The 27,012-nt window shown below is 37.4% G+C and overlaps 1 protein-coding gene across 1 annotated transcript in view; it reads left to right on the forward strand.

The window, feature by feature from the left end:
- LOC132697643 (neurogenic locus Notch protein-like) overlaps window positions 1-26,368 on the forward strand; it is a gene marked incomplete at its 5' end in the record, with an annotated part of 94,658 nt that extends 68,290 nt beyond the window's left edge. The window contains 3 exons of the mRNA XM_060663186.1: window positions 25,609-25,748; window positions 25,808-26,024; window positions 26,331-26,368. Coding sequence (XP_060519169.1) covers window positions 25,609-25,748; window positions 25,808-26,024; window positions 26,331-26,368 — 395 coding nt within the window. The remainder of the gene's footprint in view (window positions 1-25,608; window positions 25,749-25,807; window positions 26,025-26,330) is intronic.
- Between the last annotated feature and the right edge of the window lie 644 nt (window positions 26,369-27,012).

Consider the following 27,012-nt stretch of genomic DNA (forward strand, 5'->3'; position numbering starts at 1 on the left):
CTCATATTAATTGCTGTTCGGAGGTAGGCTATTTTCCTAGTATTTGGAAGTTTGCTTTCATCACACCATTGGCAAAAAATAACAATCCCAGCCAGTTCCAGACCAAGGTCCAATCAGTATTCTTCCAACCTTATCTAAAATTTTGAAGAAAGTCATTAATGTACAAATTTATGATAGGTTGTCACTAACAGTCAATCTGGATTTCGTAAAGGCTTTAGTACTATTAGCCTACATTTACATATCATTAGTTTCTTACATAATGGTCTTGCGACTGCACTTATATCTTTAGATTACTCAAGCCTTTGATCGGCTTGATCCTAAACTTATGTGCCCCGCAGCTGTCGCATTTTATCCTCGGTACTACGCAAAGGGCTAAAAATGCAGAAATAACCAGAATTTACAATTATTAGAAGAAAAAACGTAAAAAAAATTGATTAATTTTTGACGTGGGCCTCCTTGCTGCCCTGCCCCACCCTCCCCTAATCGTGCTGTAATCGCTCCATTCAGTCCTCCGCCGGTCCGCCCTCGCTTGATAAAGAAAGCGAAGATTGCCGGGTAAATTTGGCCATCTTGCGAGCGTTTCGCGAAAACAATTAGACCGCAGGATAACGGACAAAGCTCTCGTTAGCGCACGAGAGTTCGAGTTTTCGCGATTTTTACCTCGCGGCTCGCAATGACGGACGTATTTGTGTTTCCTGATTCTAGGTTTCGTCCTAAACGGACAAACGCGGCGCATAATGGGCGGGGACGCGTTATGTAGGTCGAACTGTTGTACATAATATAGCGATTTGCATTCGGCGGTACCATCTGCGCAGTTTAGGAAAATTACTTTATTTGGCGGCTGCTCTATACACGGTATTGTGAGGTTTCGCTTCGAGCGTTCCTGACAAAGACGGTAACGATTTATCTATATGGCGTTTCATTCGCGTTATTTTAATATTACATATAATAAAGTCCGGCTGACACAATTCCATTAATATATAATGGTTTAACGTTAGGGTTATCAGGTTTAACACTTTTAAACCTAAACCATTTAGGATAATTTATGTGAAATTTTGTCATAAAACATGTAAAAGAATCACCTCCAATTACCTGAATAACACTGTATAGACAAACAAACAACGAATACGAATTTAAAACTACTAAGACCGTGCCGTTCTGTGGTATTTGTTGTGCATATGTGCATGTATATTTATATAACGACCAAATAAAAGTAGTCAAAGGATAGACCCTTGCGGATCTCCATTGTTATTAACTCTCATTTAGTTTATCTGGGCAGGTCTTACCTCCAAACTAAAATATGTTTATAGATATAAGAAAGTGACCAATTGTTTTTGAATGTGATTATCCATCGGTGGTCATTAACATACAATGCAACAAGATTATTACCTAAAGTTTCGGAATTTAAATTCAGATAAAATTGTGGTCCGTAATAAAAAATAATGTTATACCTACCTGTGTTTACTATTCTTTGGTTTGGCATACTACTTACTTTAAGTATATTAGTAATCATTCTAATTTCGTGTGTAATACAGCGTGTGTTGGATCGTGTGCGAATTATGCAAAATATGTGCGAGTCTAGTGTATCTCAGGAGATGCTCCCGCCCAAATGTAGAAAACACTATTCTATTGAGGCTAAGGAAGTTGTAAACAATGTTTATTTGACTATAATCGTACGTGGAGCCAGCAAGCAAGCATATTTAGAAGAAACGGCCACATTGACGAAAATTCCAACATCAACTGTATGGAAAAAAAGAAGCGATGCTGACATTTTCTCGAGTGTAGATGAAAGTGATGAAGATATAATACGGCGTAAAATTTACCAGTTATACGAGGAACAAAGCGTGCCTACATTAGATATCTTAATTAGGAGGCATGAAAAAGATGAAACCGGTGTTATTTCTGTGTCTGGATCTAATTTGTTATCTATCCAGCATCCCAAGTATTGAAACCTGCCCACTTCTTCTAGTATCTTTCCATTTATTTGCATTGGTTGTGGGACATTCTTTGATTTTTTAATTACCATTACCTTAGTTTTCTTAACGTTTATTTTCATATCGATCTCTTCGCAGGTATTCCTAACGCGGTCGAGGAGTCGCTGCAAACCCACATCCGAGTCGGCGATTAGAATAGTATCGTCAGCGTATCTAATGCTGTTTATGTTCACGCCATTAACGTTGACTCCCTCTGAGATGTCTGCCAGGGCTCTGTCAAATATAAATTCTGAATAAAGGTTAAACAGCAAAGGGGACAAGACGCAGCCCTGTCTAACTCCTCTGCCAATCCCGATTTGCTCGGACTTGGATCCCTCTATTCTGATTCTAGCGCTCTGGTTCCAATATAGGTTCTGTATTAGAGTATTGTCCTTTTCATCCAGGCCCACGCCACGGAGCGACGCCATGAGCAGATCGTGTCTCACTCTATCGAATGCTTTTTCGAAGTCTATGAAGCAGATGAAGATGTCTCGTTGTTGATCATAGCATTTTTGCGCTAGCACCAGCAGGCTAAACAAAGCCTCTCTCGTGCCCATTCCGCTCCTGAAGCCGAATTGGTCATCTCCAATGTTCGCTCCGCATTTACTAGAGATGCGGTTATGAATTATTTTCAGTAGGACTTTTAACGCATGACTCATTAAACTAATTAGGCGAAAGTCTCCGCAGTATTTGGGGTTTGTTTTCTTTGGCAATGGTACGAAAATTGATTCTAACCATTCTTGAGGTATTTTGCCAGTTTCATAAAAGCGGTTATAGAGAGCGACAAGCAGGTCGATGTTTTCTTCGCTTATTAGCTTTAAGATTTCGGGTAATATTTCGTCTGGCCCTGGGCTCTTGTTTGCCTTGAGTTGTTTTATCGCGTACTCTACTTCGGTTTTCAGAATACTTGGTTCTTCCGCGTTCATGTCCGTCTGGTAGGGCTCTGCTCTGGCGCCTTCGGACAGATTCTTGATGTATTTTTCGCATTCTTGTAGTTTTCCCTCTGTGGAGTCTAATAATTTTCCATCCGAGCTTAATATGTTGTGGACTGCAGTTTTTCTGTTCGTCGCCGTAAAATCTTTCACTTTCTTATGTAGGTTGAAATGGTCATGGCGTCCTTGCAATTCCTCTATTTCCGAGCATCTGTCTTCTATCCAATGTTCCTTAGCACTTTTTATTTTGGTGCGGATTATTCTGTTAAGATGTCTGTACTTATTTATGTCATTAGCGGCTTTACATTCCCTCCGTGAGTCCATCAGATTTAAGATTTCCCCTGTCATCCACTCTCTCCTATTTTTTGTAGGAGTTGGTTTCAGATTTGCTTCAACGGCCCCATTTAAGATGTCTTTTATAGCTTTCCACGTGCTATCCACATCAGTGGATAGCAGGTGGTAAGTTTATTAGTAATCATTCTTATTTCGTGTGTAATACAGCATGTGTTGAATCGTGTGTGAATTATGCAAAATATGTGCGAGTCTAGTGTATCTCAGGAGATGCTCCCACCCAAATGTAGAAAACACTATTCTATTGAGACTGATGAAGTTATAAACAATGTTTATTTGACTCTCATTGAACGTGGTGCCAGCAAGCAAGCATCTTAGAAGAAACGGCTACATTGACGAAAATTCCAACATCAACTGTATGGAAAATTGTGAATAATCCCATTTCAGCGAGGAAAAAAAGCAGCGATGCCGACATTTTCTCGAGTATAGATGAAAGTGATCAAGATATAATACGGCGTAAAATTTACCAGTTATACGAAGAACAAAGCGTGCCTACATTAGATATCTTAATTAGGAGGCATGAAAAAGATGAAACCGGTGTTAAATGTGACAGAACTACCTTATGGAAGTGTATTCAACACATGGGTTTTAGATTTTAAAAAATTGACGAAAGGCAAGTTTTAATGGAATCTTTTAAAAGTCGGAAATGGCGACTGGAATATCTAGAAAAAAATATGATTTACAGAGAACAACAAACGCAATTATTCACTTGGATGAAACCTGGTACGACACTTACGATACGCCGGAAAAGGGTTGGGTTAACTCAACGGATAAGTGTAAAACAACGCGCCATCAAAAAGAAGTAAAAGAATAACTATTTTGCATCCTGGCTCTAAAGATGGTTGGATTTCAAATGGAGTTTCTCTGCCTGAGAAAAATATTAAAGATTCTTCTCTGGATTACCATGAAGACATCACCGCTGATTTATTTGAAAGTTGGTTTAAAAACAAACTAGTCCCAATAGCGTCATTGTAATGGACAATGCAAGTTATCACAGTAGACAGCTGACTAAAACTCCTTCCTCATGTGACACAAAAGCAACAATCCAAAACTACATGTATAATAACGACATTTATTTTCACGAAGATTATACCAAAAAGCAATTAATTGAGGTTCTACAAAGCTTGAGCCTACAAAAGCAATATGTATGTGATAATGATGCAATAAATCTAGGGCATACATTTTTAAGGCCTTACCACTGTATATTTAATCCCATTGAACATGTTTGGCACCAACTGTCCTTAAACTTATAGAAACCGAAGTTTTTAACATCCTTCCACAAAGTTGGGCAAATTCTGTTAAACATATAGAAAAAGCAGAACAGGCGATGATAGCGATAGTGATAGTGGTATATTATGTGAATAATTTTAAGTAATTTATGTAGGTAATAAAAATAATTTGTAATTTTACTTTAGATTTAAACATAAATACATACATTAATAAATAAATATTGTGTAGTATCTTTGGTAACAAAACCCCAAATAGTTAAATTCTAAGCAAAGTATGGACCTGTTCGGCTATATTTCATTCTTACAGCTTGCCCGAGTATTTCCTTAATTCGTATCAGTTAGTCACTTTCTTATATCTATGAACAGAATTACCTAAAAGTAACTGGTGGTTCGGTCTATCAAACGTGGTCCAAAAGGATGGTGACCTCACGCGTTAGGAAAAAACATAGACACGCCGCGGATTCTATCGATAATTTTTATACCCTCTATAAATCGGAAAATGTTGCTTCGGTTGTCTCTCGATTTGGCCAGCGTTCCTCTGCCGATAACAGATCACGATTTGATGTCCATTTACGGCACCAAATTGCCCCGATAAGGACAGAAGTTGTCGACGATTGCGTAAAAACCCAAACCGATCGGTAACGAGGAACGACAGATATCCCATAAATCATAATTTCGCCGGACACGCAACGTTTCCGCCGACGGTAATTGAGAGGTTCCGCAAGGACCTCAACGCGGGCCGAGCTAAATATGGATATTTAAAAAAAAAACGCGTTTTTCTTTGCTGCGATTTATCAAATGAGTTATTGGCATTACGCGAAATATAGCGGGCGTCCTAGTAAGGGGAACGAGGTACGGTATAAGGGAAACGGACTGTTCTAGGAATTTCGGGATTGAACTCGGTTTTTGCAATTCTAATGGTGAAAATGTGTGCTATTTTGAAGCCGAGAAAAATTGAAATCGTTTTTATTTAATGCTTTCTACTCTATCTCTGCAAGCGAAAAGGAAATAAATGTCCGTATCTCAAAAAAGTTAAAGCATTTTAATTTACTCGGACTCGTTAAAAAGGGCAAACCAAAAGCGAAGAATAAATGCAACGATGTGATATTTTTTTGTCATATTTCGATATCCCAATCTTAAATATGATTAAAAGAAGTCAACATTAAAAAAGTTGGATTTTGGGAAACGTTTCTACTTTCGCTGGTTGTTATTAATGTCTAATTATTTCAAATTTACTAAATAAAACGCCAAGTTTATTATATTTGATGCCAAATGATATCTGAAATAAAAATGAGTTTTCAAATATTTATTATCATTATTTTATTTTTCCAATAAAAATTGTGTTTAATAACTAACTCGGTCACTAACCAATTGTCGAAGGCTGACCAATTTTATTAACTATTGAGGTATTGAGGTAAAATGAGAAAAATAAGTGGTTTTCAGAATAAAACATCCCTTTGACTGACATAATTCATTTGTAATTATCAAAATTTTGTTTTATTTGACAAAGCAGTCATGTCGTTATGTGATCATTGTCAAAGAACAAGATAAAGATTAACATTTTATTTCAATATTAAACATCAGTTGATATCCTAAATTATCAATTAGCATTTTACTTGGTAAATTCGGGATAATCAGACACTGAAAACAACCCGTGAAATGGAAAATTTACCAAAATCGCACGTTTTGGTTAGTTTTGGGTTTGGGGTTCTTTGATTCATATTTAAGCTTTTTTTACGCTTTTTGACCGCTGCTGCTCAGGCAATTAGGCCAGCTTCTCGATAGTGGTGTGCAGCAAAATATTTCCGTGAAGGATGCCTTCGTAAATGGGTGCAAACAGCATAATGAAACTGAGCGTGGTGAAACAATATAGACTCATACAATTGTTGCGCTTTTTCTCAATGAAGAGCGCAGGCAAACAGCACATGACTAAAATCTGAGATACGGATTTCACTGCATTTTTTGACTCTTATCTGATGACATATAAAAGTCATGCAGAGATAGAGCAGGAAACAAAACGGATTTGAATTTTTCTCAGATTTAAACTAGTTCCTCATTTTGACTATGGTTAACGTTGGAATAACAATTATGCCTTCTGGTGGCCATTTCCGAAATTTCTCTTGACCGATTTACTCAATTACACTGGGCCACCCGGTATAATTCATCATTTTATATTATTGCTCTCAGTGTCAAATAGTCGACGAACCAATCGGTGAACCATATTATTGCCAATCTTCAAGAGTCGACCATTAATTTTCTGGTTTCACCCCGGCCATGTTGAAACGGTAAACGGCCAGCTCCCCGCGGTATCACGATTTGCGCGGTGCGTATAGTCTGCATCCACCTCTCGACTCAGTTTGGTCCGTCGAGCCGGATCCTGTTTCGAGCATTAACTTACGTACACGTTATTCGTTTTCGCTTAGTAACTTTCGAACAACGACGTCTCTGCCGTTGAAGTTCTCGGTTCGCCGGTTCATTTGAAAACGCATAGCAAAGCAGGAGCGTTGATAGTGCAACGTGAGACGTACTATATCGTTAATATAAAACTCGCGGAATCCGATCGGTTGTGATTGAGAAACGCGACTGTAATTGATGCAATCTAACGTTTATTGAAGCGGGAGGACTATTCTGCGCATTGTATGTTAATTACTCTCGTTACGTGGTTCAGTTGACTAGGGGCCGCTTTTAATTGTTATCACATCATCAGCCTGGACATATTTTTAGGACCGGCTCAGATAGAAATCGTTCTAAACTATGGCAGTTTTTTTTTCAGCTAAATATCATGCTTGTAGCCAAATATCATCTGTGTTATCATGTTTTGGAGATTTGTATAGTTGACCCTTTAAGAAGCTTTGCGTCAGTAAATCTTGGACGTTTTAGGAATCTTCTTGTAGCCAAATTGCACCACGTATCATGTGATAATTTGTTTGTTTGTTGAAAAGATAGAATATCAAATATCAAATATCAAGAAACGTGCACTGTAGAATCATATTTTGGACATTTATCTAGTTGACACATTGAACTTTTGGACATTTCAAGAAAAATCATGCGAAATCATTTTGTGGATAATAGGTTGAGAGCCTTTTAAAACGGGCACCTTTTTGTAGTAAAATGTCGGTAACTTTCATGTGCGAAATCATATCAAAATTCAATGGTCACTTTTTGCTGCGAAAAATCAGCAAATACCATCATATTTGTATGATTGGCTGCTTAATTTTGCTATGCGTCAACGGTTCTGTGGAAAAATGTAAAATGATATTTTCAACGTTTGAATGATCGATTCTTGTAGCGAAATTTCAAGAAATATGTTGGATATGTTGGTTAACATACGTATCCATTACGTATGTTATCCCATTACCTTATTACCTCAAAATTTGACAACCGATGCGATTCAATCTGGTGATGCTAAGCTTATTCTCTGCTCCATCGAACACCCCTCATCTGCAGCATCGTTCAGTTATTTGCACAAGTCGGAAGTATAAGAACGCTAGTGTTATTTGGTGTGACGGATTAAGCCGTCCAAATCTGATCACACTCGACAGCGACCGTACGCGTAGGAAACGGCCCAAACCGCAAAAAGAGTATCATCGGAGTGATAAGCCTCGATACGCAACGAAGGCGTGGGTCGTACTCTCATGCACATTGCCGCGGGAATGGTCGATTAGCCCTGCGGCGACGCCAGCCACCGCTTTCTGTTCCGTTTACAGGGCCGTCGTCTCGGCCGAAAGGAAGCTAGATCTCGTTTTCGATAACTTGCGAAATACACGGGGGCAACTTTCTCGATCGAAATGGACTTGCTATATTCCGTTGGTTATAGTCGTTGGTCTCTTTTTGGACGGCGTCGTAGTAACCAAACGTTGGTTCTAGTAATCTAACAGAAATCTTGTAAAAATTGAACTGCGGTGGTTTTTGCTTGATGAAAATCCATTGATCAAAATAAATAAGAACTAAAAGTTGTTTCGATAACACCGTGTCTTTATCAAATGTAATATTTACAAACTACCTGCTACTATATATACCGAAAAGTGTCAATAAAACCTTAATTAATGTTGTGAGAATTTATGTTTAATAATGGAGAGGTATTTTAATCTAATTGATCGTCAAGCAATACATTTGAATATTTCATTTAGTTAATCTCCATGCCTTCCAATAAATTTAATTTTCTACTTTTTGTGTCTGTAAGTAAAATATCAAAATTGTTGTCAAAAATGTTTTTTTGTGTGTTTAAGTGTACAGCATAATTAGAATCCAGACTATTGTTTTTAAAAGCTCTTTTACATTCGTTAATGCGTTTCTTGAAGTACCTACCTGTTTGTCCAATATAAATTTTAGGACAAGGTCCGCATTTCAACTTGGTTTTTGAGACTTTGGACATTTCGTTTTATTGTTTTTTAAAAAATTTCCTATTGTGTTGTTAGTTCTGAAAGCTATTTTTAAACCACATTTTGACAAATGTTTTGAAACTTTTTCACTGGGTCCTCCTATGTATGTTTTAAATTGTTCGTGTTCTGTATTAGGTTTCGAATAAATAGAGTATGCTGTTGTCTGGATTTGTTTTTTATTTATAATTTTATCGATAATGGACGGATTGTAGTCGTTGTTCAGTGCAATTTGTTTAATGAAATTAAGTTCTTGGTTGTAATTTTTTGTTGAGAGTGGCGTATTAAAAAGTCTGTGTATAAAAGAGTGAAATGGGTATAAGGAAGGTTTAATTATAGAAAACCCACTTAGTCCTTTGTTAGCCGAGATTTTTATGGATAATTTGGAAAACATTATACAAGAATATCCTTTAAGTAAAAGTTTTCTATGGTGGTATAGAGTATAGATACGTTGATGATGTTTTTGTTTGCTTTCTTAGAACGGACAGACAATTGATTTATTTTTTAAATTACATTAACTCATTACGATCGTATAAAATTCACTATCGAGATTGAACAGGATAACTCTATTAATTTTTTAGACTTAACTATTAGGAAAATGCAAAAACATTAGATTTTTCCATTTACCATAAACCTTCACACACAAACACAGTCATACGTAACAGCTCAAATCACCCTTATACACACACACACACACACACACACACACACACACACACAACACACTTTTTTATGCACAGACTTCTTAATACGCCTCTCTCAACAGAAAATTACAACAAAGAACTTAATATCATTAAACAAATTGCACTGAACAACGGCTACAATCCGTCCATTATCGATAAAATTATAAATAAAAAACAAATCCACACCACAGTAAACTCTATTTATCCGAAACCTAATACAGAACACGAACAATTTAAAACAATTACGTACATAAGAGAACCTAGTGACAAAGTTTCACAACATTTGTCAAAATGAGTTAAAAAGTTTACCGAACGCGTTGCATACTACACTGTTTTTACGACCGTTAGTTTTTGGGTAAAACAACACGAATTCAGTCACTGACATGACGGTCAGAATTGACAAACAAAATTCAAAGCGTGGGAAATATCTCCGAAAACATCCGATTGCTCCCAAATCCTTGCGGTAAAATCCCGGAAATGTCCGAAGCGGCTCGGATTCACACATACAGACAAAAAAAAAAGAAAATTAAATGTATTGGAACCCATGGAGATTAACAAAATGAGATATTCAAATGTATTGGTTAACGATCAATTAGATTTAAATACCACTTCACTATTAAACATAAATTCTCACAACAACTTTAATCAAGGTATATATTGTAGCAGAAAGTTTGTAAATATTACACTTACACGGTGTTGTCGAAACAATGGTCATGTGAATATATATAATTTCGTGAAAATCTGGACTGTTAGTTCTTATTTATTTTGAAAAACCTTGTACCTGTTAGACTCGTAGGAGCATTGACACACATATTAGTACATAGTATTATGATTTTAGTAAATTAAGTGAAATATAAATTATATAGTCTCGCTTCTAACATCCTCCTCTTCCATAACTTTCAACGTAGTGAAATATAGTTAAATATATAAATAAAAATAATAAAAGATATCTCCTTCTTCTCCAACCAAAAAATAATTTGTAAATAAATTAATTGTAAATTTCTCCGAGATTAGTCACGCTTTGTAGCTTATAAACCAAATAGTAAAATCTATAGCTTCTAACATTCTTAGCCATTAACTTCTGACGTAACATTCATTCATCCATTTCACTAGAGAAGGGTAAACTATCTCCCCCAACATTCTACCTAGAAGGGTGGCATTGGGACGTTACTTCTTTAAATCTTTGAACCAGTACTACTAGCATTAATAGCATTTGGAGTCAGTAAAATGCATTTTTCAAAAAGAATAGGCAACTTCTAAGGCGGAATAGGGAATAGATTCCAATTGAATACAGAAGGGCAAAACTATATCTTGTAACCTTCCAATGAGAAGAGTGGCAACTAGACTATTTCTTTCTTCCTTCCGTCTCTTTTGCCACGCAAAGACAACTTCTGATGTAGTAGTAAGAGGAATGGAGTTCAATCTAATACAGAGGGGTGAATTATATCTTGTAACCTTCTTCTGAGAAGACTTGTATTGTTGATCAACCTCTTACAACCTTTGGACCAGTACTAGCAGGATTCTAAGGCAGCTGCACCTCCACGGCCTGACCATACCATTGACCATACCACTGACCATACCGTTGACGTAAGTTTTGGTTAGTTGTGCTGTTAACGGTCCTCACTCTATCCATCCAACTTATTCGGAGCAGACGCCGATACACCCACATCTCGAACGCCTCCGGAAGTTTCATCGTATAGTCATTAAGGGTCCATGCCTCCATCCCATACAACAAGATCCTTAACCTCATCGTTCTACCGAGAGAAAGACAAGAGTTACATTGCAACGATCATTTAAAATTGTTCGGAAAGTCATTTCGTTTTTTCCCGTCAGAGGACTTAATTACGTTTTTTCGAAACCAACTTCACACTTAAGCCGCTTAACCATTATATGTCTTGAGGGCTGATATTGCAAGGCTTGTGTGTGAAAAAGTTCTATTAATTCTACGCAGTAGTTTTTGGTTGGTGCCCTTTTAAATATGGAGAGCAATAAGCAGCATTTTCGTCATATTTTACTTTTTTACTTCAGAAAAGATAAAAATGCTGTCCAAGCGAGAAAAAAATTGACGGATGTGTATGGAGAAGGCGTGTTAACAGTACGCCAGTGCCAGAACTGGTTTGCAAAATTTCGATCCGGCAATTTTGATGTCGAAGATGCACCACGGTCTGGAAGGCCGGTCGAAGCTGACAAAGATGCGATAAAGGCATTAGTTGATGCATATCGGCGAATAACCACACGAGAGATCGGTGAGAGATTAAATTTGTCGAATTCGACTGTTTATGGCCATTTGAAAGGCATGGGCTTAACCTCGAAGCTCGATGTGTGGGTGCCCCATGTCCTTACGGAGCGAAATTTGTGTCAAGAAAATGATCCATTTTTGAAGCGGATTATTACTGGGGACGAAAACAACAATACAACAATGTTAAACGCAAGAGGTCATGGAGCAGAAAAGATGAACCGGCTCAAAGCGTGTCAAAAGCCAACATTCACCAAAAAAAGGTGATGCTCTCCGTTTGGTGGGATGTCAAAGGAATCGTTTTTTTTGAGCTTTTGCCGGACAATACAACGATTAATTCAGAAGTCTATGGTCATCAACTGGACAAATTGAATGATTCACTTAAAGAGAAGAGGCCCGAATTAATCAACAGGAAGGGTGTAGTGTTCCACCAGGATAATGCGAGACCTCACACAAGTTTGGTCACTCGCCAAAAACTTTTACAGCTTGAATGGGACGTACTGCAACATCCACCATATTCTCCAGATCTGGCGCCTTCCGACTACTATTTGTTCCGGTCCCTGCAAAATTTTTTGGATGGCAAAACCTTTACCTCAAATGAAGATGTCAAAAACCACCTGAACCAGTTTTTTTCCAGCAAGGACCAAAACTTTTATGAGAGGGGAATTATGTTACTGCCAGAAAGATGGCAAAAGGTGTTGGACCAGAATGGCCAATATATAATTTAATAAAATATTTATTCATTATACGAAAACTGTCTTTCATGTTCCCCAAAAAAAACGAAATGACTTTCCGAACAACCCAATAGTAAAATAAGCAGAAACTTTCGCAATGAATAGACAAGTTCTAATGAAGCCAGAAAAGAGGACTTTAGTTCAATATAGAAGAGTAGAGTATTCATTCTGCCACGGAAACGGCTGAACGACTAGACTAGTCCTTACTATTGTGTACTTTTCTAAACATTGTTCTATGGTATGATGTTGTATGATGTTCAAATCTAAAGAAATAAAGGTTTATTTCGAAGTGTCTAGTTAGTTACTAGGAGTTGTCTGTTACTAATAATATAAAAAGTTATAGCTTCCAATATCCTCATTGAAGGTAATTTGTAGCGCAGTAAAAGTGGCAATAAACTAAGACTAAACGCGGTAGCCGTCCATCATAAATTCTACCGGATAAACTTCTGTTGGCTTCTTCAGAGCTCGATTGAAAAAAAAAAACGAGATCCCTTTTCCGATGGCACCGGTAACCAGAGAAAAAGAAATCGTTAATAATACAAAAACAGGGGCGTAGGTGCCAAATTAATTTCGATTTATGCGAGATAAAAGCGCGACGACCGTAAATAATTTCGCTCGAACGGATTTATTTACATTTACAACGGCGAACATCTTTTTTATACGGCCGAGGAAGTACCGTTGCCTCTCTATTCACGCAACAAATGGTTCTCGCCCGGCCATTAAAGCTTTAACGTGTTCCTTTGACGGATTAAAAGTACCTTTTTTCTTGTGGTGGCCGCTGTGTAGTTACGAAACTGCACACGGTCGCGCTGCTTGCTTATTAAGGTTAAGTACTACCCATTAAAAAAGTCGATTACAAGGGGTGGCAATCGGTTTGTTTACCGGTATACGTGCAGCGTATGACTATAAAAACGAAAATATTAAAAATATATAGCCTACATTTATTTTTCAAAGGCACTGCGTCAGTAAAAGTGAAACTTCACTCTGATGATCTTTTTGTAGTAAAATTTCGTATGTATTCGTAGGGTCGTATTTGTATAATTGATCGCTTTAATTTGACAGGTTGAAGAGCTTTTCGTCAGCAGTTCTCGGGACATTTACTTGTTGGGCAATATTTTTTGCTATCCATCCAACTTGGAAGGTTTCGCACGCTTCTTGTAGCCAAATTTCAGGCACCATCATGTTTAGAATCATCTCAGGAGTCAATTGTATGACCCTGTCACTCTAAAGGTTCATCAGGCTGGTGTGTATGCAGGTCATACAGGAATGTCATCATGGCCTACATGTATGTGAATGTGCTCTTTGTCACTGACTAGCATTATTTGATGATGTCAAACATATAGTTTTATTGTGAACGATGTGTGATGAAGCTGGACACTGAATCTAAAGAACTTTGTAGATTTCAGAAAACGATATACTTTAGCAGCAACATTTTCGCTAAATTTGAATTCATTTGAATCGACAAGTTTATCTTTACGATGTATATAAATATTTTGGCTTAAAAATAAAAATAAAAAAATAAAATAAAACGGTATATATATAATAAACAGATAATTTTTTAAAAGTCAACATTTTTCAAAAACAACAACAAAAGCAAGTTGTTCTTTACGATTTTTGTTCTTATTTTGATATTTGGTCACGCGTCAAACTATCATGGCGCCTAGACCCGCGCTAGAGATTGAAGAACAAAAAGTTTATGTTCTCAAAAAGAAACAAATGCTAACATTTATTTATAATTTAATTTACATTTAATGACAAGCTTTCGTTGCGTCCACAAGAGGCGAGAGAAAAAAAAAGAAGCGATTTATAATAAGGATTCATAGTTTTACTACTTACTACAAAACTAAATTGTTGCCTAATGAACATTGATTCTTATTTTGCGTCTTTTAAAAACTTTAAGCAAATAACGTCATATTATAACGTTAGAACGACGTTCGTGAATTGTGGAGGACTTTCCTTGCGTTATTTAAAAGAAGTGTATATTTTAAAAAACAACAATTCGCAAATAATTGTTTCACTATTATGAGGTGCTCAGAGGCGACGACGTTAATCCGACGTACAATAGCGATTACCAAAAATCAACGTCTGTATGACGTGGCGCATTTTTTTTTTTTTTTTTGGAGCAAGAGAGAGTTTGGATACAAAAGCCGGTCCCATTCTATATTTATAACGATTTCTTGCGCATAATCGAAAGTATCACCGCACGACAGTACAAAAAGTCCGGGTTTTCATAGTATTATGCAATTATATCGGGATCCGACCGCTTAATCTCTTTTTCGCGTTCTGGTTTGCGATCTATCGCGAATTTTTTCCCAAAAAAGAAACCTCCAAATAACGGACCGCTATGCCGTGCGATTCGCATCCAATGGGTAGGAGTATTAACCCAAAATTCCGGATAACTAAAAAACCTGTTTTGGTATTATAACCTAATCTTTTAGGAAGATTTTTTCAAATCTGGGACGACAACATTCTACGCAACGCCTATGCATTTACCTAATAAAATTCCATGAAAATGAGGAAATTATTGTTTGAGAATCGTATTTCAAAAATCGAACACAATACGGTAGTTTAAACGGGAATGATTCATCTACTTCAAATCTAAAACATAGAGTCCCTCAAGAATCTGTCCTAGGTCCACTTTTCTTCATTACTTACATGCATTAAGCCCATCAAATGTTTACTTTTCGCTGACGATACAACAATGATCTGCAGGAGCTCATCTATAACCAGATTAGATGAACTGACTTATGGGGTTAAGCTGAAGGCTCAGTATTGGTTTTCGTGTAACAATTTATTTTTAAATAATCATAAAACACAAAAAGGTTCGATTTCAACCCAATGCATCTCTTATCAAGCGTTGCTCTTTTCTGGGAGTGCTCGTATGTTTTATGTAACAAATTAGCATCTATACTTTTCGTGCTTAGAGGGTTGAAAGACACACTTAGTATGAACAAACAAAGGTTTTTAGACTCCAATGCTAGTTCCTTCAATCTTTATATATTGTAGCCTTAATGAGATCCATAGAAATAAGGCAAACTATATTATTATATATATATATATATATATATATATATATATATATATATATATATATATATATATATATATATATATATATATATATATATATATATATATATATATATATATATATATATATATATTATTATATATTATTATATTATATATAAAGCTTTTCGGGGGCAATTCAGCCAGTGTTTCCATAGCAGTGATGCATATTTTAATTATAAAATTATAAATAAGAATCCATGTTCATTAGGCAACAATTTAGTTAAACGGTGAGGTTATATCTCCAGTTTAATATAATCTAACGAATTCTTATTATAAATAGCTTCATTTTTTTTTCTCTCGCCTTTTTTGGACCCAACGAAAGTTGTAAAAGCTAGAAGTTGTTTCTTTTTGGGAACATAAACAACCAGCCAAACAATAACAGCAATAGACTTTTTGTTTTTCAGTCCCTGGCGTGATTCTAGGCGCCATGATAGTTTGACGCGTTACCAAATATCAAAATAAGAACAAAAATCGTAAAGATGAGCGATTTACAGAAAATCAAATTTAGCGAAAAACTTGCTTCTCACGTATATTTTTTTCTAAAAATGTTGACTCGAATGTTGACTACGAGAAGCGTTCGAAAACTTCCAAGTTAGTCAGTAGATCATAAAAAAAAAAAACATAGCTCCACAAGTAATATGTCCCGAGAACTGCGGACGAATAGCTCGTCAACCTGTCAAAGTAAAGCGTTCAGTTATACAAATACGATTCTGCAATGATGAATACTTACGAAATTGTACTACAAAAAGGTCGTCAGACTGAAGTTTTGCCTTAAAAGGATCTTTAATATGAGATTTTATTAGTAATTAGTTAGATAAGCTACAGTTTTGGTTGTCCATTACCTATAACATCATATTGCCTAAAATTTGGATGCAAGAAGCTTTCAAAAGTGCCCAAATTAGTCGTCGGACGTTGAACGTTGATCCAAGATCATCCCACGCGTAATATTTCCTGGGATTTACTGACGCAGTGCCTTTAAAAAATAAATAAATGTAGTCACCGTCTATATATTTTTAATATTTTCGTTTTTATAGTTATACCGTTAAACAAACCATTTGTTTACCCCTCGTAATTGACTTTTTTAATGGGCCGTACTTAACCTTAATAAGCAAACAGCGCGACCGTGCATATTCAATATGCTATGCTATGCTACAAATACATAATCTTGTATTGCATGGTAAAATTAATAAACTAAAAGTAACGAAATTTTAAAAAATTGAAAAATAATGATGGCCGATAGTTAACGAAAGTCGTAGTAAATTAATCTAAAATATAAGGTACCATCTACATGTTATGTTATATAATATGACCCTCCAAGACCCTATATAGAAATGCATGCGCGACAATACCGGTCAATACAAAAAACGTTATTTGAAACGGCCTCTCGCGGCTACCAGCCGGAGCGGCCGAAAACCGGTCCCAGGGCTCCTTCGCAAAGGCAACGTTATCAGTATTCCGACCTTTTACCGTGATGGGCAATCATTTAATCCGAAAACTTAAGGGGACTTTAATTGCATTTTATATTCAGCCAATCAGTTTCGCGTAAGTTTGAAGCGTAATCGCGAGAGGCCTCTCGAGATTCGCTTCTATCGTCGCCGACGAATGCGCTTCTGTCGGAAATTGGGATTAAAAACCTGCTTGCCGTGGATGACGATGGAAAACTACACTTCGAATAGGTTTGCGTTGGTTAGTTCTTTTTTTCACTCATATTGTGTACCACTGGTCATCTGGTCGGTTTCAGTTTTAACGCTTTTTGCACTAGAAGAAAAGAAGAAGAATGAGTACCTTTTTGTATTGAACATAACCTACCAAGGATAACATGCGTGCTGGCTGAGTTTTATCTCTTATTTTGTTTTCTGAGATTGAGATTGTTTCTGTCGAAATACGCTTTAAGATTCTATAGTTTTAGACTGAATAATGTAGGACCGAAAAAATAGGAACATTTGTGGGGAAAAGGTGAACGACATACAATAACTGTCTTTTTTAATAATCCTGCTTACTGCAGGTTGACTTATTGCCAAATTTCAATGTTCATTTGCTGTCATCACATAACTGTCAAAGATCTAGAAAGAAATGAAATATACCATAAATTACCTCTGGAATTGAGCAGGAATTTTGTGCTTAAATGGTTGTATTTCAGGTATTAAAATCCGGGTTGCCCCTTTGTTTAGCCGAAATAGGTTAATAAATTTATTGTTAAGAATTTCGAAAAGATTGCTATTATCCCATATATTTTCGTTGAAAAGGAAATAACCTCATCTATTTACTGGTTTTCCGCATTTTGCAGCAAAAAAAATTACGTAAACATCTGCATCTGCGAAACAGGTATCTTATAACGCATATCTTGTAACGCTTCCTAACTTTTCTGGAGTTAAACACTGTACAAACTGTCAGAATTTTCATTCATGCCGACTTGATGATGAATAGGAGCAAAGCCACCTAAGTAATATTTTTTTTTAATGTATTTACTTATCTGTTTTTTCTTTGCTGTAAGCTTATTTTTTAACGGATTTGGAAAATTTTGGTGTTAAAATGTTGTTTTGTTCCCACTAGGATGCTGTTTGAAAAAACTGGGTTATCCTAAAAAAAACTAGTTCATTACGTTAAAGGCTATTTGCCATTAGGCAAGTAAAGAAAAGTTTCATTTACAATTTACAGCCTCCTAGACAATTTTCAAAAATTAAACAACCAGCTACCGGCTACTCGACAACCAAACACGTGCGCATGAGGCAGCACCAACACTAGCGAAGCTCTCTTGTATTCCGATGGAAGAAGAAACCACGTGGAAATGCGGGGCAATGACAATCCTTTTTCAAAATCTTTCGTCGAGGAAGATTCCAATCCAAACTCCAAATAGATCCAAAAGTATGGGAAATCACAAATCTCACTTTTATTGTGTTTACACTACCGGCTCAAAAAAGAAATCTGTCACACAAAAAAAAAACCTACCACCGCCCCAAGTTTCATTAGCGAGCTTGCCAAAATGCCGGACGGTCACGCAATCATTTTTATTAAAAGGCTAAACGGGCACAAAAAATTATAAGGAAAACACTGTTGCATCAGGGTTGTTCGGTGGTCTGTGGTGTTCATATTGTATGGTCTTGAGAGGTTAGAATGTGGGGGGGTTAGATCGTCTAAATTTTTTGTAGACAAAATTTGAATTAACGGTTTGTGGTCTGTTTCTAAATATTTTTTTGGAAGTCCCAAAATATACTCCCTAAATTTCTCACATGCCCAAGTTAATCCCCAGCATTCTTTTTCAATTTGCGCATAGCGTTCCTCACTCTGCGTAAGAGTTCTGATTCTTTGTTGAATCTGAACTGACTATTATCTTTTTATTTGGATCGTAAAAACACCACTCTTGCCAACCTAGTCACCAGTAGATCGAACGAGCGAACTCTAGGGTGGTGGCCGTATGGCCCGTGGCAAAGAATCTAGGTTGCGTCAACGAGATGGAACTACCCGAACGCTATCTATGGTGGCGAGCGGACGGCCAGTCCCAGAAAATCGAGGAAGAATAGATTAACCTTCGTCGTACCGCGGTGAAAAAGTTACGCAGAACACCATTGTACCCCACTCTAATTTGAACGCCACAATTCTTGTAGATATACACTGTAACGGCAAAATGAAATAGTCATTGTAAATAAAATATTTATTTAAAATAAACAATTCTCAAAAATGTTTAAAAGAAGTTGGAGGAACTCCTCTACTCATATTAATTCTTACATGCATGCATGTAAATTTTTTGCAGTCGCAACATTGTTGCCTGGACTTACGATCTTTCTTTCTATTAGACAAATAACGTCGTCTAAAAACGGGTCGTTCAGGTTCTTCGGTGCTTTTCCAATTCTGGAAACATTTCTTGCACATATGATTTGACACTGTTGGGAATTCTTGTTTTTTTTTCATCTTCTTTTGGCATTTTCCCTAATCAACGACTCAACTAAGTCCAAAAGAAATTTTCTTCTACTGTCTTTGCTTTTTGATTTTTCGTCTAGAAATTTTGCACTCCATAAAGTAAATGCATTTACTGCCGCCACGTCTAATAGCTGTCCAAAAATTGCCATCCGCCATCTGTTACTAATTCGACGAGCTGAATATTCTTTTACCATTTTATCGGTAGTGTCTACAGCACCTTTTGTTTTATTGTAATGAAGTATTATCTCAGGCTTGTACTTCATATTTTCTCCCTGAATCATCATCATCATCATCAAATAAGGACAGCCTTGTTCTTGCTAGGCAGATAGGACACAATTGCATGTTGTTTCCGAAAACATTGACGAAAAAATGGGTTTGTAAGGTTTTTTCAAGAGTTCTTGGGGAATATAAGATTTATTTTTTCGTAAGAAATTATCTGTGGTTGCTCATCTCTGTAATATGGCATTCGGGATTATAACACTTTTTGAAATTGTCCACAAACCTGTCCTCTTACCGGTGCAAGCTTATCAGTTTTCTTTCTGACTTCCCTTGTTTGGATCGTCAAAACGAAAAAAACTCGTCTACAATTGAAAACGTGAGCGAGACATAGTTGCAGGAATAACTGGTCTAGTGTAACCTCTCTTGGTATACCACAACATTACTACCGGTTCTTTTGAAGCTTGAAGGGCATCTAAGATCAAAATATGCGTTGTAGAGGTTGTGTGATTTGGGTGTTTTTCATTCCATGATTTCACAAATCAAAAATGTCTGACACCAGCTGATATTTACTGTATTGCGCATGACCGTGACTAATCAAAATGAGTATCTTGGCATACCATACGGGGTAAAAGTTAATAATATTTTTTTGTTGAATTTTTTGATGCACGTTATAACTAAAATATGCAAAAAAGGAATCTGTAAATACTAAATGACAATAAATAAAATTGCGGAACCCTTGTGTAAAGTTTTTAAAAAGATGTTATAAGAAAAATTGAGTTGTTGGGGTACATTTGTACCCCACACGATACGACGAAGGTTAAGAAAATCAATCAATGAAAAGCAAATGTGATCGATTACTGCAAGGACAGTCCCCAATAATTGGTGGACATAGCACGAAACATAACAAGCTGCATACGGACAGCACAACATTTAAGTATTGCTTCGTTAACCACTACAGGACTCAAATCCCTGCCAGAGAAGACTGGGAAAAAGGGGCCACCAATTAAGGCAGAAATATCCTGGTATGCTAATGGCGCAAAAACTCAAAAAGGAGTAGGAGCAGCAATATATGAACCCAGGACGAAAAGGAAAATCTCTATTCCAATGGGTAAGCTAGCAACAGTGTTCCAAGCAGAGATCACTGCACTAGAACACTGTGTAACAAATCAATTGCAATTTACACCGATAGTCAACCGGCTATAAAGGCCCTGCAATCTAATAAAATAACATCCAAGTTCGTTCTGAACTGCCATAAGGCATTAAACGAGATAGCAAGCCAGAACAAAGTTACTCTATCATGGGTACCGGGGCACGGAGGGCATAAAGGTAATGAAGGCGCAGACGACGTAGCCCGCGAAGGGTCGTCAATGCGCCTGATTGGACCAGAACCCTTTTGTGGGATGGCCAAACCCGTTGCAAAAACAGCCGTCAGGGATTGGATGGACCGAGAATCCCGACGATGGTGGAGGGACATGCCGGGGCAAAGACAGGCCTAAGGGGCACATCGGCCAATTTTACCGCGGACCTACTAAGCTACAATAGAAAAGCCGTAAGAATAATGGTAGGTCTGCTGACGGGCCACTGCAGGCTTAAGAGGCATCTAAGCCTGATGGAAGTGGAAGAAAACACAGAATGTAGATTCTGTCAGGAAGAGGAGGAAACAGCCGCACACGTACTGTGCCACTGCGAAGGCCTAGCGAGACTGCGTTTTCATCTGCTGGGCGATACCAAACCAGAGACAGAGAGCTATACGAGGGAGCCATTGTCGAAGTTGTAGAGTCTGGTTAGAGAGACGAACTTGGATAAAGCCGTATAGCTATGGAGAGAGTCACAATAGATCCTCTGGGTCGCAGTGACGGACAGGCTGATTGCTAGCTCTCCCAACTGTTAATCTAATCTAATCTACTCTAATCTAATCCCACTTTCCCGGTCACCCGGTATATATGAAAATATTACTAGATTTGCGACGAATTGAAATAATAAACGCGGTCTAAATATCGGCGTCTTTCGACCTACATCGGCTGCGATCGACCACAACCAATTAATTTCCTAGTGGCCCGCTTATTAGAAACGCATAAAATTCGTCTTAATCGGTTTTCGATTCGGAGAGGCCGAAACGTCAACATAATATTGAAATATCGCGTTAATGCGTCGTTATCTGTGTCGCTCACGGTATTAATTTTCGAACGGACGAGCTTTTTTGCTTCATTATCTACGGGCGACGACGAAACGGTAGTCCGTACCCGGCGTCGTTTTATCTCCCGGATTAAATCCTTAATAGAAAATGGATTTTTAATGTCGCCGTCTAGTAAATATGACAAGTTTTTAAATGCCAACACCGCAGGTAATCGGAAAGCAACTCGCTCCCGTATACGCGACGACCGGAGTCTCCGGTCCGACCTTGGCCCCCGGAGTTTCGGAGCCCTCTATGATTTTCTTCCGATTGTTAACCCCGTCGTTCTCTTCTCAGCAACCGACGACTCGTTGCCGCGCAGGTATGCGAAATGGGCGTGCTCGGACGTACCATCTGATCGCGGGAACCACCTGGGGACAGCACGAGTTGCTGCGGCCGTGGGCCCCCCGAGCGCTAATAGGGAGTTCTCTCGTCGCCACGCAAACCCGTTGCAACTTTAACGGGGGCGTAGAGGTTTTTGTATAGTCGTCCCGGAGTTATGAGAGAGTAAAGGAAACGGCTCAATTTATAATTGGGCGTCCCTAGCTCCATACGAAAAAAAATATCCTAAATAAATATGACTAACCCACGTGGTTCGAAAATAAAGACTGCCGATCTGGTGAATGGTTATGGAGAAAAACATGTTTTTCCGGAAGAGAAAATTACCGAAAAAAAAAATTCAAAAATTAAAAATAAATATTTTAAATGTGGTCAAAATCTTGACTGGAACCTTCGACACTGTACTAACACACAATAACGCGTTTTACCACCAACCGAAACTCAATTTTACATACTCGACGCGCGTTTCGCCAACCAAGTTCGCATCTTCAGGAGAAGATAAAACTAAACTTAATAACAAATGCTCTCTATATATATACATACACATCGAGAAGTGGGAGAGGGGATTACGCACTGTTCACGCAACCAATCAGCGCATATAATGGGCTAAATGGGATTGGACCTCTGTCCTTGTTCAGTACCTTATTCCCTCTCTTAACAATTTCTAAGCTTTCGTAGGCATCTAATTTTCTACTACTATTTACATGTTTGACTAATTTTAAATTACTTATATCTACCTTATGATTATTGTTGAACATATGGTCGGATACACTTGATTTTTCTAATCTACCAAATTTTAAATGACCTAAGTGTTCCTTAAATGTAACATTAATTGATCTTTTGGTTTGCCCTACATATGACTCGTCACAATCGTTACAACATATTTCATAAATTCTCGACTTTTCAAGGGTATCTAGTTTATCCTTGGGATTACCCAATAGATTTTTTAATTTTGATCCGGACTGATAGACACTTCGAAGACCTGCGACCCTGAAGACTCTATCAAGTCCACTTGTATATTGGGGAGAGAAGGGAATTGAGACTATTTTTAAATTTTCCTTATCAGCTTGAAAAGTCGTTGATTTTTGAAGTTTGTTCTTAAATCTAAATTTCCTAATTAACTTATCTTCATAGCCATTGATTCTAGCCACCTTTTTTATAAGGCTTCTTTCCACCTCAAGTCTTTGTTGTTTTAAAGGAAATGTGACAAGTCTGTGGACTAGAAAATTAAAACTTGCCATTTTAGGTTGAAAAGCATGGTTAGAATCATTGGTTATGTATCTTAAAATACTAGTGTCTTTCCTATAAATGTCAAAAACTAAATGATTTTCACTGTTTTTGATAACGAGAACGTCCAAAAAAGGCAACTGCATGTTACTGTCTATTTCATATGTGAATTTAATAGATGGGAAGTAATTATTCAAATTTGAAACAAAGTCATTTAAATCCATGCAAGTTGTATCAAAAACCGCGAAAACATCGTCGACGTATCTATACCATATCCTAGGAAAGTACTCGAAATTTTCTTTGGCATTCTGTTCAAAATGATGCATGAAACGTTCAGCCAGGAAATGAGATAAGCAATTTCCCATGGCCGTGCCATTTTGTTGTTCATAATAGTTGTTATTATATAGAAAAATATTTCGACTCATGCAAAGCTTTGTCAGAGTGGTTAGCTCTTCAATTATATCTTTACTGTAGTTATTATATTCGAGTAATTTCCTGAGGTATTCCAAAGTTTCTGGTATAGGAACGCTTGGAAATAATGAGGAAACATCAAAAGATACTAAAAGTTCATGTATTTGAAACACAGTCCTTTAGTTACCATTACCGTTATTTTTCAGTTGTTTTAATTTACGGCGCATCCTGTACATTTTTGAAAGATTGTCAAAAACAAAAGTTTATGCAGCCAAATCTTCTACTTGTTTTCGTTCCAGAATTTTTTCTATTCCGTAAATAGTTTTCGAGAAATGATTTTTCCCTTAGACCCTTGCAGACGCATTTTTTTTTAAATACTTCCCGAATGCGAAAAAAACGAGGTAACCACTCACGGGCACCTTATCACGCTTTCTCTTGGGCATAATAATAATACTGCCCTCTTTTTTTTTTTCAAAAACTTCCACAGGCTACTGTAATACTTTTTACAAAACTTCTGGATTTCTCCTGCGTCGGTTTTTGGCTGAGCCGAACTTGCTGACGTTTCGCCAATCATCCTAATCATAATAATAATAATATTGAAAATCAACATCAACTAGCAGATAATGCTCATTTAGGAAGGCACAATCAACTTGTAAAAATCATTTTGTCCAAAGATACCCCTGCATTTACAAATATGAACCAAAATCAATTCTCGAAAATAGGTCACATCTGCTATACTGGGATCGTCCGGTATCAGCAGATATAAGGGTCGCTGACAACAGACCAGATATTCTCCTCATTAATAAACTGAAAAAAAAGAGGCAATCATTGATATTGGCATACCGTTGACCCGCAATTTGAAATCTAGTGAAGCTGAGAAAGTTCGAAAATATGAAGACCTGGCTATCCAGCTAGACCAAATCTGGCGTCTTAACGAAGTAAGCATATGTCCATTGGTTATGCCAATGGAGGAAATTGTTACAGAAAAAACCCTGGATAAACTAGACATGCAACATCTTTGAAGCATCAGAAGAAGGTATAATACCAAGCTCACCAATACCTGCAAAGCAGAGAAATCTAAGACCGATAATAATATTAATAATAATAACAATCTTTATTGTCTAACAGATTAACATCTATTTAGAAGACAATACCAAGAAGCAATAATCTCCAAATCATTCTGCAGAGACACACAATCAGCCACACTATCAATTAGTATACTGTTATGCAAAGATTACTTTATGAATGCGACAAGATCGTCACAAAATCCAAGCATATGGCTTCTCCTTTAAACCTTCATGAACATCCCTTTCAACTATTAATGGGAATCCGAACCATCTCCCTGAAAGCCTTAGAAACAAAAAAAATTGTATGAATGTTCTCTACTTATGGAAAACATGAAAATAATTTCAGAGCTTTTTCTAAGGGCGCTTTATTATGTCTATTTGAGGTATTATAAAGATATGGTAAATATATGAAATTAATAATTTTATGATACAAACTACATAGAGCCAACCAGTTTCTCTAATTTTCTTGTTTCGTGTATTGCTCGGAGTTTTGCATTTTTATTTATTGATACTATCTCAATAGTATCGTGACTCCTTCCATAGCGATCAGATGTTCAGCCTGACTCTTATCTAAACTAACAAAACCAAAAACTAGCGGCAAGGACGTCGACAAAGCAAACTGCGTATCTAGAGGCCCTGGCAATAAACTAGGATCATTGTTGCAGGTTTTAGGGGGCCCAACTGCGAAGAAAATATCGACGACTGTCCGGGACACCAGTGCCAAAACGGAGCGACCTGTATCGACGGCGTCAACTCTTACACGTGCCAATGTCCGTCCACCTACACCGGCCATTACTGCGAACAGGTGAGTAAACCGCTGGGGTTCGAATCTGTATGATCCCAACGTACCTATTCGCGGGGCAGGACGTCGACGAGTGTTCCCTGCGGCCGTCAGTATGCCAAAATGGCGCCACGTGCACCAACAGCGTCGGCGGTTTCTCCTGTATCTGCGTCAACGGCTGGACCGGACCCGACTGCTCCGTAAACATCGACGACTGCGCAGGAGCCGCCTGTTTCAACGGCGCCACCTGTATCGACAGGGTCGGTAGTTTTTACTGCCGATGTACCCCGGGAAAAACCGGTAAGTCTTACCGTTACCCGTTTGTGGGTTAGTTGACAATTTTACCGTTAATCTTAATTTCGTCGGCGGATAAAAACTTCAATCGCAAAAAAAAAAAATAATAGCCGAATTTGAATGGGGGCCCGTTGCGACTAATCGGACGGTATCTGCCTAATTTAAATTGCCATTTAACCGTCTTTGTAGTCGTCCGATTCGACGAGGAGGAAAAAATATCCCAATTTGGTTTTCGATGTGAAGTAAATCGAGCGTACCGGAAAACGCGTGAGAATTGTGATATCTTTGCTTTGGTGACCCGCTTATGGTTAGTGCAGCTGCTCGAACAGCAGACGGCTGCAGGAAATTGACGTTTAATGTCACTCTGGTGACTGGGTCATAGTCTAAAGGGTGTCGGCTAAGACAACGTGACATTTTTAGTTACCAAAGTCAGTGAACTCTGACAACTGAAAATTGGTAGTTACTGGGTACGATTATAGTAACCGTTACACCCTAAAAGAAGAGTTTTTGCGAGGAAACACTATAGAATCATACTTATTTGTACATTTTTAGGCCTTTGCATAAAACCAGGGGTAAAATGGGATGCTTAAAACTTCTACAAGGTGTTATTTTTTTGGATAATTCTATGGATTTGGCCGAAAAATTTTATAAATACCAATAACAAATTTTTTAATCTATAGAAAAATGGTTTTATATAAATAATTATAATTATTACATATAACGTTATAAATAGGGATGGTCAGAAGCTTCGCCAAATTTGGGTAAATTTAGTTAAAGTTAGTCAAAAATAAATCGATTTGATGGTTAAAAGCCACAAAACATAATAAAAAGCAGAGGCGGAGCTAAGTGAGGGACATAAACACCGTCTTCGATGACTGATTCCCATATTGGTGACATTTAGGGACAATATAAAAGCAGATATAGAGTAAAATACGAGCCAGTTTCAGTCAAGCTCTGAAGAAGCCAATACGATTGGCGAAACGTTAGCAGAAGT

This window comes from Cylas formicarius, unplaced genomic scaffold (genome assembly GCF_029955315.1).
Source record: "Cylas formicarius isolate icCylForm1 unplaced genomic scaffold, icCylForm1.1 PGA_scaffold_273__1_contigs__length_124999, whole genome shotgun sequence".
NCBI lineage: Eukaryota > Metazoa > Arthropoda > Insecta > Coleoptera > Brentidae > Cylas > Cylas formicarius.